General features: G+C 38.7%; 1 protein-coding gene across 1 annotated transcript in view; it reads right to left on the bottom strand.

Annotated features, from left to right (window-relative positions):
- The window catches only part of LOC103385518 (EH domain-binding protein 1-like protein 1), a 44898-nt gene that overhangs the window by 16324 nt on the left and 14273 nt on the right, over positions 1-14301 (bottom strand). The window contains exons 7-13 of the mRNA XM_025061395.1: positions 12525-12746; positions 11012-11158; positions 7908-8117; positions 7599-7742; positions 6735-6950; positions 6491-6550; positions 5553-5652 (exon numbers count right to left, since the gene is read on the bottom strand). Of these exons, the coding sequence (XP_024917163.1) occupies positions 5553-5652; positions 6491-6550; positions 6735-6950; positions 7599-7742; positions 7908-8117; positions 11012-11158; positions 12525-12746 (1099 nt within the window). The remainder of the gene's footprint in view (positions 1-5552; positions 5653-6490; positions 6551-6734; positions 6951-7598; positions 7743-7907; positions 8118-11011; positions 11159-12524; positions 12747-14301) is intronic.

The raw sequence follows: 14301 nt of genomic DNA, 5'->3' as shown, positions 1-14301 counted from the left end.
TGTCAACGCATGTTGAAAACAAATTATATCACCTCCTTCACAGTATATTCATTCAAGCACTGGTTGTTATAGTAGAGGTAAATAAAATCTCAGAAAATGTGTCAAGCTTTTAAATGGAACCTATGTAGCACAGCACACATGCCTGGTATACTTCTAAACACAACACAACATAATAATAGTATTCCTGTACTAAAAACAGATGTTATTAATGTCCTTCATCTAATAGCATTGCCTTTAGTGGATCTTTTTAGAATGTTTTAGTACTAAAAACAGATGTTATTAATGTCCTTGATCTCAGACTATAAACTAATAGCGTTGCCTTTAGTGGATCTTTTTAAAATGTTTTAGGCTAAGTCTCTATTTTATTTAGGAAACATAGTCTTTAAATCTCCATAAAGTGTGTTTTTTGATATTCTTTGACAAGCAACACAGCAGACGGACTTTGCAATCACAGGTCAGAATGCGCTTAGCTACAGCAAATTCAATCTCCACACAGATTTCCAAGCCATGATGACCCACCTCTTTTTAACACTCAAAACAAGTGACATGTCAGGAACAGAATGCCACATTCTGCAATGCAAGTCACTGCAAACAAAGTCACAAAGACAGCTTTTAATAATGAATTGGCTGGACAGAACTCCAGAACAGAATCACCACTTAATTTGCTCACTCACCCTTTTTCTAATATGCACAATTCGTCCACAGTCCAAAAACCCTGTTCATCCTTGCACATTCCTAGAGGTGAGCATACATGTTTTGTTGTCTCTGCTGTCGGTTTGGTGTCCTCGCACAACTTTGTTACTTCACTTAGATGAGTCAATGGTAGACATTTCTGGGTTTCACAATTTGATGATGGTAAACCTCTAACTATTTCACGAACAGGACAGGTTAATGAGTTAACCTTCTTTTGTTCATCATCCTCAAATTCAGTATTCATTACGGTCTCTGTCACAGAAATTGTCTTTAAAAGTGTCTTTTTATCGAGAGACGGCCATCTGCTTGACAACAGTGTTTTGAATGTCCAACCATTTCCAGACTGGTGCACATGGGTGGATGTTAAACCCAGGACAGAGGCTTTCATGGGACACGAAGGCACTATATTCACCATATTGGGAAGACAGTCTATGTGTGATGGTTGACAAGGAGGTTTGAGACATAGAACTGTCTTGGTTCTATCTGTAAAAGGACATGACCTTGTGTAAAATTGGATGTAGCCTGGTGTCATTTTACTCCCTACAGGCCAACCCACAACTTTAGAATAGGAAACATATCTTGTTGGGCAACCAACAATGTTTGACTTTGACGGACAGCATGGCATCAATTGTGTTGAGTCTGATGGTTTTTCCATTGTTGTAGTAACAGCCTGTGGTGGTGGTTGTGCTGCAGATGGAAATCCAGGAATCAAGGATTGTTTTGGACATAGGGCCAACATACTTAGCATTGCAGCATTGTGTCTGTATGAAATTTCTTTAAGACTGTCATTTTGATGTTTAAAAATTCGCCTAGTCAGCGATATTGTCCAAAATGCCTGCATTGTATCAAACCAAGATTCTACTTCTTTTGCTCTGTTGTCTGCAGGAATTCCTTGAATCTTACTATACTCAGGAAAAGAGGCAAATGGTTTTAACATATCAGGACCTTCTTTAATGAAAACCTGTCTCTCAACCACCTTGGATGGGATTCCCATGGTATTGGAGTGTTTGGGGCAGGATGGCAACATGGATACCATTATTTTAACAACTTCTTTTTCTTTAAAAGATATCTTAGGATCAGATATTACTGTAAGTGTTGCTGGGTTTCTTGTCAGCTTTTTCCATGATCGCCATTCTTTTGAATTCCATTCTGTTTCATCAGATTGAATGGTAAATTTGGAAGCTATTCCACAAACTTTAGAATGTTTTGGACAAGTAGGTAGCAGACCACCTGTAACCACCATATCTGCTAACATCTGATGTTGGATTGATGGAAACCCTGGTGAGCGAGCTACCCTTGGGCAGGATAGCGGCTGGATGAGACACCATTCCATTGGCCACTCTAACATGATTTCATCCTGTAATCTAAAATTACAGGGCAAAACTAGACCTTGTTGCTGAACTAAGGATGACAGCCCAGGAAGAGTAGGTTTATTAATACTCTGCAACAGTGTCATCATATTTGGGTCATAGCTCGGTGTCAGGGCAGAGGGAAAACCAGGTACACTAGCATAGAGTGGGCAAGAGGATGACATTAAGCTTATTCCTTCAACAGCCTTAATAAATCCTAAAGCTCCACAAAGAACTGGCATTTCTTTTTTGACTAGCATATTATCACATGATAATTCCTTTAAAGAAAGCCACTCTTTGCAGCAAGACAAAGATAGAGTTTGTTCAGTCCTTGAAGGTATACCAAGTATTTGAACATGCTTGGGGTAGGAGTGCCTTAAATTGATCATAGCTAGTTCTTGACATGGAGAAGATGGTAAGCCATAGATGTGTGTCTTTTGTGGGCAACATCCGTACATGTGAACCATTTTCCAACTTCGAACAGATTTTTCATCCTCCTGTATCCAATGCACAACACAAGTGCTTCGATTTTTTTCTGGTCTTTCCTTGATGTTTTTTTGTAAGGTATGCCAATCTTTGTTTTGGGAACTGTTTTCATCGAGAGCTGGTATACCAGGAGTTTTAGACTGTTGAGGGCATAAAGATAAAATACTGAGAATAGGATGTGTTACTGTGGGTAGTTTCAAATGACATATAATTTCCTGATTCAGTTCTTCACTGTCACTAGAACTTTTTTCTCTTGCAATATACCTAGCCATTCCTGTTGTCTCCTCTGAGTCAATAACTGATTGATCCTTCACGAGAGCAGTATTTTTGGTGGTTTCTCTGCATGTCAGCAAAATGTTTTCCATGCTGAGATGTTGTGTTGGTGGAGCAAATGGTTTACTTGTTTTTTCTCGTGTTGCAGATGGAAAACCAGGAATAGTTGCCTCATGGGAACAGGAAGGCAACATGTATATCATACACTTTAGATGAGCTGTACTTTGAGGCCATTGATCTTGATCAAGAAAAAAAATACTTCTCAATGGTCTTTCTGAAATTACATTTTTCAAAACTTGCCAGCTATCATCAAATCCAATGATGGTTTGTCTAGATGGCATGCCCACAATTATTCTCTGTTCTGGGCATAGTGGGAGGCTGCCAATTATTTTAGGAGGCTTCAAGGATGTTTTCAGTGATACAGATGAAAAACCTGCAATGCCATCCTTATGTGAGCATGTTGACGACATATTGACCATATTTTTATTCATATCATCGTTAGAAATATCTTGTTCCTGGGCGTAGGGTGTGCATGAAAAAAAAAGTTCTCTTACAACTATTTTTTCTGGCCACAAGGTGTCTTTGTTCCAAATGTTCCCATATCCAACTCCTGATCTAACAGAAGCTAAACCTGGAACGCTACAAATTTCAGGGCATGCAGGTAAAAACTGAGTCATATTTGTCATATTTCCTACACTTTGTCTGAAAGGTGTATCAATCAAATCCAAATATTGAGGTAAATGCATTGAAAAGCTGGGTAACCTCTTAGAAGCTATAACTTGTGACTGGTATGAAGTGGGCATCCCAGGAATCTCAGGGTATTGTGAGCAACTGGACTCTAAATAGGTTTCACATTGTTTTTTCAAACTTTCTTCGACTGGAATTTCAGGCTGTAAAGTTGACTGTAAAGGAAAGCTTGTATTTTCTCTTGGAATAAGAGGAAGTTTTACTGCAGATACATTTACACTCTTATCGTCTATGCAGTGTGAAGTAGTTTTTATGACTGGCCTTTGTGTGTCTTTTTCATACAGTAACCTAGTCTGTGATATTTCAGCTTGACCTTTCACATCACAAGGCACTTCTTCCAAACAACATGCAGTGGTGCCACGAGTTAGTGATGAAAAATGACTATCAGATTCTTTTTTTTGATTCAAAGATGTTGTGGCCTGTTGTCCAGAGAGGAATTTCACAATCGAGTCATCTTCTGGAGTGCCTTTATCTGAATACAACGTGCTCCATGTGTTCCTCTCTTTAACAGATGGCATGGAAAGAGCAGAGATAAAAACGTTGGTGCCTTTCTGCAGATTCTGGCGTTGTGAGTTTGTTAGAATGGTCTGTTTTTCCGACTTAGCCCCAGACAATATTGCAGCATCGGACAAATGTAATAAAGTTTCTTGAGCAGGCTCTCGGACTGATTTACCTAACCCAATCTTTGACAAGAGACTTGCAGGTGGAAGAACTCCCAAATCTGAAGAGGATATTGCACTATATGCATTGGGTTTTGGGATAGATCCAGAGGTGTCGGAGACAATGGCTGACTGTTTTGGGGGAAATGTTCTCAATATGTTTGTGTCTGGCTGATCCATTTTTGTTTTTGAAAATTCAACACTGTGCTCTGAGTGTAGAGATGATCTGGCAATAGTAGGATGTGAGGCCATACTGGGTCTGAAGAATAAACAGATACAGTGATATAGGGAGAATCTCTACCATCAAATCCTCCCATTAAAGTCTTTAAATTTTGGTAAGGAGAAGACAAACCAACTCAGAGCTTCAACCTTTTAAAGCAGCAATGTAAATAACAAACTGTAGCACTTGCAATACACACTCAATTTCGAGATGCTTCCCATCATACTTTTGAAAACTGCAGCAACAATACTTGCTAAGCCAAATAAGCAGTGCAATTTAAGATCAAACAATAAAAGCAGCAGTTAAAGCTCTCCATAAAATATACCAGTGCCTGGTTTTATGGGATTGCCCGTGTGCATTAGGGCAATAAATACTACAGATTTTCTCACATCGACCAATCTGGCAATTAAATCAAAATTGTCAATTTGACAGGTTGTTTAATGATGTTATCACGTGAAAACATTTCTGTTCCCAGGGAGGGGGGGCATGACAGATAATAGAGAACCACATCTATGGTGCAACATTACACACTCAGAACTCACATACTACACATAACTACCTACAGTATTTCACTCATCTACACTATATTACACAGAGTCTGGCTTACTCTTGGGAGCAATGATGACTGGCAAAAAGTTCCAAAAGAACAATGCAAACAAAAGAAAGCAATGTAGAACAATCCAAGGTAGAGTGCATAACCCAGAAATGTAAATGATTCCAGATGTAGCACCATGTGACTCCATATTTGTCCCCTCCGCTCGCTAACTAGTTCCCATGCAATTTTTTTTTCTTAACATCATACATCGAAATGAAGGAACAAGACTTAAACTTAAACCAAGGACCCCTGGTGTTGAATATTTTTGTGAAGGACTGATATTCATATGTAAGAAAACATGTTAAGACTTCTTTAACACCACAAATATGTAACACTGTTACTTTCTTGAAGCCATTACAACCTTAGAAGCAATTCAAGTAGTAAAGACCACATCATCCAAACACAGCTGTTTGCTTCTTCTATGTTTTCATGCAACCTAAAATTATAACTCTGACACAACAAGACTGTGCAAATGTTTGTGCAGAACAGCCATGCCATATACAGTATTCCAGGTCAAAAGTATGCCTTACCCCTGTGATGTCTTTACAATGGTGACGCCAAAATGTAGGTTTCTACTTCTTTCTGCAGTCCCTGAGGACTCTGGCTTTGTGAGACAGCTCGAACCAGGGGCTGAAAGAAAACATTTGTCAGCCATTAATTACTTCATTGTATCAGTACTCATGTTTGTATTATTATTATTATTATTATTGTATTTTACCTATGTGTGTTTTTACTGTTGTTTTATCTGGATTACCTGGATTTTATCTGGATTAGCTATTTTAATTTACTGAAGGAAACACCTGATGGATAATTAAAGTTCTTTCTTTCTTTCATTCTTTCTTTCTTTCTATCCATCCATCTATCTATGTAACAGACAGGGCAATTATATACTCTTCCTCTATGTGGCAGGGAGACTGACTCAAAGCTCCTCAAGGTAATTCTTTTATTATTATATCCTGCAAATACATACAGCTTTTACTTCAAACGAACAATTTATTTCATAGAAAAGTACTTTATGGGATTTGTATTTGGTTACGTCTAATGGAGCACCTCCATGGTAACTTGGCAGCTAGTGGACTTGAACCTGAAGCCTTCCAGACCCAAGTCCACGTCCTTAACAGCTAAGCCACCACTGCCCCAAGGTTGGGAAACAGTGGTCTAAATGATGAGAGCTGTGTGTTGAGGAGCTTAAGCTGCTGTGATTCTTTTCACCAGAATGAAGAGAATTAAAAATGAGCAGATTAGAGGGACAGTTGGAGTGGATGATAAAGGCATGTCACCACTGATGTCCGGCGACGGTCTGATGAGGGCAGAAGTATCATGCCAAAACTTTCACAGGTGACTATTGTCACAGTGGTAGAGAAAGAGGACATACACAAGCGATAGTCTGAGATGGAGGCAGATGATCTGCGGTGATGACCCCAAAAGGTGTCAGCTAAAAAAGAAAAATATATTTGTGTGCACTTACTTGTAGGTGAAATGGACTGCTGGTCCTCCTCACTTAGGGTGCTTAACTGTCTTTTAAATTCTACAAGAAAAGAAAAAGACAAAATAAATATTTTTATAGTAACATACTACCACAGTTTGATCAGTTATGGATTCAACCAACAGGGGGAGTTGTGCGCTTGGACATCGCATTGATTTGGTTGATCAATTAGACAGATAAGAACATCAATTCATTTGTGTTCTTTGACCCATTTTTTATTGTGTACCTGCATCTTGGTCACTATGGGTGACTGTGGAAGTATGGGTGGTAGGAGGTGGAAAGGGGGGAAGGTAAGGACCCGAGAGATAAAGAGCAGAGGTAGGCTTTGGAAGCGATGGATGGTCAGTTATGGGATGAGGTGGAGGTGTCCAGGAGGCAACAAATTCCAATTCGCCCTCATTTTTTTTCTTCAAAGATTGACCAACAGGCAAAGAAGATAAACCTGAGGTGGGAAGGACAGAAAGGAAGAAAGATAGGACGAAAGAAAGAACTAAGGAAATGGTAGCAGAAAGGCCTGAAAGAGTACACATTTTGAGTACGCCTTCCTAAATAGACACTTCCTTCAAGACCTATTTTTGTCTAATTCTTGATTACAGAGTTTAAAAGAATAGAGATTCAAAATCCTATTACCTGCATGTTTAAAGGATGAGGACTTTAAACTAGAGTAAAAAGAAAAGCATAGTTTCTAAGCAGCATTTTCCACTATATGTAATATATTAAACACTATGGGTATTGGGGAATCTCTTTGATCATAGCATTACCCAATAGAAGCACTCCACCAAGTCTCATCCAAGAAAAACATGTCAGTGGCCAGGCTCCTATTAGACAATACAGTTGTGGGGACTACATTTTTGGATCTTCTCATCCTCCCTTCATTATAGCGAATAAAAAAAAATTAATACTCATAAACTAATCAATTATCAGATTTGGTGGGATTCCGATCACGGATTGGGAATCAACCATTCTATATCGATCATAGTAGCAATAACAGAGGGCATGGTTTAAGTGTCAACATAGAATACAACAAGGACTCTAGCAAAATAAGAAAAACAGGCTAGAAAACTACAGACAATTAGCATAGCAGCATTACGTGGTATTTCAACTCTCTGTTTTTTCTGCGCCACTGCAGGATCTTCAGGATGAGTAGCTGAAATTCGCAGAAACTTAGGAGAGAAGTTTGTCTGCGCTAGTGGAGCCTGACATTTAGGAGGCCTCCATTCACTTTGCCAGGGAGCTGAAAAAGAAGGCAGAAAATGGGGAGAAGCATAGTAAAAGAAAGAGGAGTGCAAAAAGTTGAGTACTTCTGATGTCAAGACTAGTGTACCGTAATATCCGGACTATTAATAAAATAACTGCTTTGTAAAACCAGGAGTTTGAGAAGACCTCGCTTTCTCTGTACCTGTCTCAGGGGCAGATGGTAAACTGGTGGGTCTGGTGAGGACTAAGCCCGTTTCTACCACAGTAGTGGCAATATTTCTGGGCTGTGTGGGGGCAGGAGGTTGCTGCAATACAACAGGAAAGGAGCCAGGAGGAAATGATGAGGATGACAAGCAGGGGGAGACAGAAGAAACTGAAGGAACACTCTTTGTTCGCCAAATACTGGAAGTTGCTGAGGAAAGAATACAAAGGCGGCAAAGAAGAAGAACGTCAGAGCAATGAAAACAAAAAGGAGCAGACAGAATGGATTTAGCTTTGAATGTTATGGGACTACATATACAGGCAATACATCATTAACAAATATAAATTGGTTTTAACAAAATATTAGGGGATACCTAATAGTTTTAAGGTGTCCCAACACCATAAAAGTGGTACTTGAATGATATGTTACAGTTGGTAATGCTGTTTAAACAACTTAAAGTATTTTAATATTGAGTCATTTATGTGTTCATAAATACTGCATTCTTGACCCATCTGTTTACAGTTGTATACAGCATTTTATACCTTTACCCAGATTACTTCAATGTTTATATTTTTAACAAACAACAGGAATTAAATCCTGTAGTTGCAGCAGAGATTGTGACACAGCACACCACTGCACACAACGAAATGTGACCTCTGCTTTTAACCCAATGGTTGGCCACCCGTAGGCTCCAGAGCCGCATATGGCTCTTTCATCCTTCTGTTGTGGCTCCCTGTGACTTTGGAAAATAAATAATGAGTATTAAATTAAAATGTATTTTTTGTTTCAGTTTGTTCTTTTTAAAATATAATTCTAAATTTGAAGATTTTGGTAATCTGGTAACATATTTTTTTTGTCGCTAAAAATATGCGTTACATCTGCAGATGTGCACATATCTGGCAGCGTGGATTTATTCCGCACCTACATCACCAGCGTGTTTTATTAAGCTTATCGATCCCTGGTAGGTAAATGATGGATAAATCCAAGAAAAGAAAAGTTTCTGAAGAAAACAGAACATTTAATCTCCACGTGGGCAGATTCATTTGCTTTCACTGCTGAGTTCTTGCTCAGAATTGCAAATAGAGTAATACTGAAAACCTTCCCAAACCGGATAAACTAGTGTTCGAACCATGGATTGCCATTCTCAACACTTACATGAACATGAAAAGGTATGCATTTGGCAATGTTTGGATCAACATACATACTGTATGTGAGCAGGTCTTCTCCCACATGAACTATATTAAAAACAAACATCGCTCACGCCTCACAGACGTCAACTTACAGTGAAGATGAAGGTTATGTCTTACAGCCCTGATGTGCAGACGCTGTGCGCTGAGGTTGAGGAGCTAAAATCACATTAACCAGGTAAAATAAATATTTGTATTGGCTATTATTTTCCATATACTATGTATATATCTGACTGCACACTCCAGTACACACGATAAAATGATGGAAGCAGATGGCATTTATGGTTTGCATTTTTGGTTCCCTGCAGGTGAATAATTTAAGTTTGGATTTTTATTTCCTAAATACGAGGATGACTCAAATATTTTGTGAAAGTAAGCATCAACCATGTGTGTTTTTTTCAAGTTGTTTTTGATACATGCAGAAATAAAATTCAGTGTTCTCTGCAGCAGTTCATTGATTTAAAAATGCAACACACTATAGTTTTTTATGCACAGTTTATAACATTGTTGCCTTCATGTAAGGCTTTTAATTTCTTGCAGCTCCAGACAAATTTGTTTTTTGGGTCCAATATGGCTCTTTGAACATTTTGGGTTGCCGACCCCTGTTTTACAGTGGGCAGCTTTGAGCACTCTGGGATCAGTATGTGCGGATGGTGCCATGCTCAGAGCACCTCAGTGGTAACTTGGCAGCTGGTGGACTCGAACCTGCAACCTTCCAGACTACGTCCGCTTCCTTAAGCGCTAAGCCACCGCTGCCCCAATCACACACCACAACGTTTGGAGGAATTAGTAGCACTATTCTTTAACTGGAACATGGCTTTGTCTCTTGGTCATGAATTGAGTGTGAAGAGTGGCTTAAACTAGTGACAAATGGGAAGTGCAACTACAGAACTTCTCTCAGGTGACATGAAAAGTCAAGAGGACACTGCAGACAATGACAAAATGTAAAAAGAGCAGAACGTTTTGACAATGGAATTCACTCACAATGAACAGAGAAGCAGGGAGGAGTCAAATTTCCCAGGATAACACTAGCATTTCCAAATTGAGCCCTTTTTCCATTCTTTTTCCATTTTCCCATGTCTGGAAAATTGGATTCTAGCATAAATTTTCCCAGAGTAGTTTTCCCGAACTACAGAGATCCTGATCCTATGGTCCTATGTTGGAATTATGTTTCTACGACACAACCTAACTAATCTAAGTCAGAACTCACATACAGTCCTGTACATAAATACCTATGTCACGCACACACCATGGTTACACGTTACTTATCTAGGACAGGCGTAAGCAAACATTTTGACTTGTGGGCCTAGACTTTGACAGGAGGGTCGGGTCAAGAGCAGATAGATGGAGCGTTCATGTGAACCAAGATAAATGACAAGTCTTGCATAGAGGCTAAACGCTAAAATGCTCAAAAAATGCTGAAAAAAAAAAAAATTTCTACGCCATGTATTGGGGAAACATGGGTATTGCAGGGCAAAAGCAGTATAAGTATAATGATAAACAGAAACTGGAAAAATTGTCCTTACTGCAGTTAATTATAGTTCTTTAATTTCAGTTAATTATAGTTGTAATTTCTGCATTTTATTCGATTTATTTATTTTATTTGAATTTTGAAATAAATAAATGTTTGGGAAAAAAGGATCCTGTGACTTTTGTGGAGACGTTCTTACGTAGATCCTCTGTGACTCGTGCAAATGTGTTTAAATTTAAGAAAAAAAAAATCTAAGTTTACAACTTTAAGATTCATGTTTTCTGTAATTATGGTCATGTGTTCTAACAAGTCCCTCAGACTAAATTTTATATCGCAAAGCTATAGAGAATATATGCAAATACTGTATATATAAAAATCTAATTTTCTTTGGTCTAAATACTTTTAATGATTTTTGATGGTTTAAAGTGGACTCCTCTGCACAGTACCTGTTTGAGATGTGTGCGAGAAAGTTGGAGAATGAGGGGACTGCTCACAGGCTGAAGTAGAGAATGAAACAGCTTCAGGTGGGAGGAAGATAGGGAAGCTTTCAGCTGGACAGAGGTCACTGTGGAAACTGTGAGGCCTGCGAGGAGCTAAAATAAGCAGGGAAACGAAGCATGGACAGAAATAGTAAAAGCAGATAAATAAATAGAAAGGCCAAAAAGTAAAACAAAAATAGGAAAAAGCAGATTAAAGAGAAGAATAGAAGTATTTCCATTGTGTAATCAGAAACGGAGACAGGGTTATTATTTTTGTCTTTTAAAGAAAATTATCTTTTTTTTTTGTACATGCAACTGTAACACCGCAGCAGACAGGACTGTTTAGCACCAGCAGTGGTTTTGTTGGATTTTAGGCGTATGATGGAGGATAACCTTGGGATAAAAGTTGAGTTTGAAAGGTGGTAACAAATTGGATTATTTATTTATGTATGCTGATGATGCTGTGTTTGTCTGCTCTAGGTATTTTTTTGATAACTGCTTTATCATGGGGACCTTTTGTCTTTTATGGCACACTTTTCTGGTTCTCATTGGGAAAGAGGATATTTTGAGGTTAAATGTTTAGTTTGGAATTAGGATGAAAAATGTGGCTAGAATGGTTAAGGTTAGGGTATGTCTTAGACAATGCACAGTCTGTGTCAAGTTCTCACAATTCATGAAAACCACATGAATGGTTAAGGTTAGGGTATGTCTTAGATAATGCACAGTCTGTGTCAAGTTCATAAAAACCACATTGTGTCTCTTAAGGTGTGTGTTTAAAAATGTAGATACATGGATTTGATGAATACAAATTGTTGACGTTGGTGGATAGAGTAACAAAAATGTCCTACGCAAAGAAAATTTAATTGTAAGTGTCGTGTAAGTGCTGAGGGATTTAAACATTTTACGACACTTGAAACAAGTGTGTCCATTCACACTGAATACTGTAGTGCAGAGGTCTTCAACCTTTTTTGTTCTAAGGACCAGTTGGCTTGTACCAGCCGGTTCTGGACCAGTAGCGGACATGTTGTTTCGCAAAGGATTGTTAAAGCATTTTTAAGATCAGTTAATTTTCAAAATTATACATATTTTAAGCTTTATTCTGTACGCATTGTTGTCTGAAAGACAGAAAGGACAACTTGCATGTATCTTTAAATGAAAAAAAACTGCCCTTGCATGTATCTTTAAATGAAAAAAAAAAACTGCAATTACCAGATTCTCTTTAAATAAAACATATTATAAATGTATTCAATGCGACTAGGTACAAACTGACCCATGGACCGGTGTAGGGTTGGAGACCCCTGCTGTAGTGACTCTCAGGAAATACATGACAATTCAGTTGTTTTTCTCAAGTGAACCTGCCTACCACAGTCTTACCACCTAGTAATGATAGGCTAAATTATTCAAAATGTTAAGATATTTTCCTTTAATCTGCTTTTAAAAAATGAGTGTGAGTCAACACCAAACATCTGTGTACCAATACCTGATCTAGCACCGGGTTGAAAGATTTTTGGAAGTGCAGGAGGGTGAGCCTGTTTGAAGGCTGGTAATGAGTAGGCATAGTGGGAGGGCCGTGTCTGCTGGTTAGTGTTTGGTGGTTGCGAATAAGGTGGCAATAAAGAGGATGACACGGAGGGATGAGGAGGTGCAGGCCCAGGGGGGTTTAATGCTGAGGAAATGCTGAAGGATGATTTTCGATCAGACTCTGAGTGACAAATGAGAAGTGAGATAAACAGAGAACACAAGATGAAAGGTAGGACTGGTTGACATTAAAAAAAGTGTGTAAAAAGAAGGCAAAAGCAGACCCAGCATACATGTCATACGTGCATATATAAATTTACATCATATGGATTGGTGTAAGTACTAAGGCCTGCAGTCTTCAAACAACTGAAAGATGCTGCAGACGCTGCAAAAAACAGCATGCAGCAAATCATTTTCTGCATTCAGTGTTGGAGACAAGGACATAAGGGAGATCACACACAAATGCTAGAGCTAACATGTCGTTAGCTTGGAAGTACTTCCCTGTAGTCAAGAAAGCTCCATGCTCAGTTACGTTAACTGTCAGGGAGCCACTAAAACCAAATCGGCTCTTTTCATATCAGCCTTACTACAGTTGTTTCAAGTCGTGTCATGCTGCGTTATTGGGCCTGCAAGCTAACCCTAACTGACGTTTGGATAAGTATCATTAGATAATGTCGACAGGCACAGATCATACAGACCAGACCTGCACAAGCTGTTATTTGTCAGACAGTTGTCTGCACAGGAAACCATTTTATATTTAGTAATCCATTCCAGTCACCAAACACTTTATTTTAAGAGTTGCTCAACTGTAGAGAGACACTATGACTGAAGGCAGTTTGTGTGAAATGTTTCATAATTACCCGTTATGAAAATAAAATTTGCCCTTAATAACACTTTTTTGCAAAGGCTGAAATAGAAATCAGAAATCAGAAGCAGCAACAAGTCACGCTCCCCCCAAAAAAACTCCATCCAAATTGCCTAATCAGAATTGACAAGTTGCAAACAATCTGTTGGGTGTACCTTTTCAAAACCATGCAAACAAATCGCAACATGCAGGTAACAAAGGAGCAGCTGCTCTGCGAACATTCCAAACCAGTCATTGCACGACGATCGACAGCACAAACTGATGGCATGTCTAACATGAACAATGAACAATTTTTTAGTTAAGATAATATTATTTTTATGGTGGGTTTTAATTATTGAAGTGGTCTATGTAGCAACTTTGTTGCTATCTCATTGAGGTCTTGGCTATATTGATGACCTGTTACATTTTAGTTTGAAAAGATACTCAGATTTAAACTCCTGCTCAAAGTTTTACTTTTATTTTAATTCCAAAGGTGCTGCTAAAATCTAAGGTTGGACGAGACAAGAAGAAATTACAGAAAACAATCAACGGGAAAGTCAGAAATAATCAATTTGCAGATGAAAACTTATGGAAGTAAAAACTTGTAAGGAAAATGTCGGCAACATCCAAACAAAATATGTTTTTAGCAAAAAAGGTAGACAACAGGCCACAACCTCAACTACTGGGTAGCTAGGTGCTGGGTTAATGTAATCAATCTGCATGTATCTATACAGGCAGAGTGCCACACCATTCTGAAAAGTATCAACAAAAGTGCAGTTGCTATACACAAGGGCTAATGCACGGTGGTTGATGGTGCAGCGGGTGATGTCCGGGTGGAGTAATGGAGTAATCCTGCCACGGGATAATGGCAAAAAGACAGGAGATCCCGGGTGAG

This window comes from Cynoglossus semilaevis, chromosome 1 (genome assembly GCF_000523025.1).
Source record: "Cynoglossus semilaevis isolate Cse_v1.0 chromosome 1, Cse_v1.0, whole genome shotgun sequence".
NCBI lineage: Eukaryota > Metazoa > Chordata > Actinopteri > Pleuronectiformes > Cynoglossidae > Cynoglossus > Cynoglossus semilaevis.
Note: the sequence above shows the minus strand (reverse complement) of the source record. Positions and strands in the feature narration are given on the sequence as shown.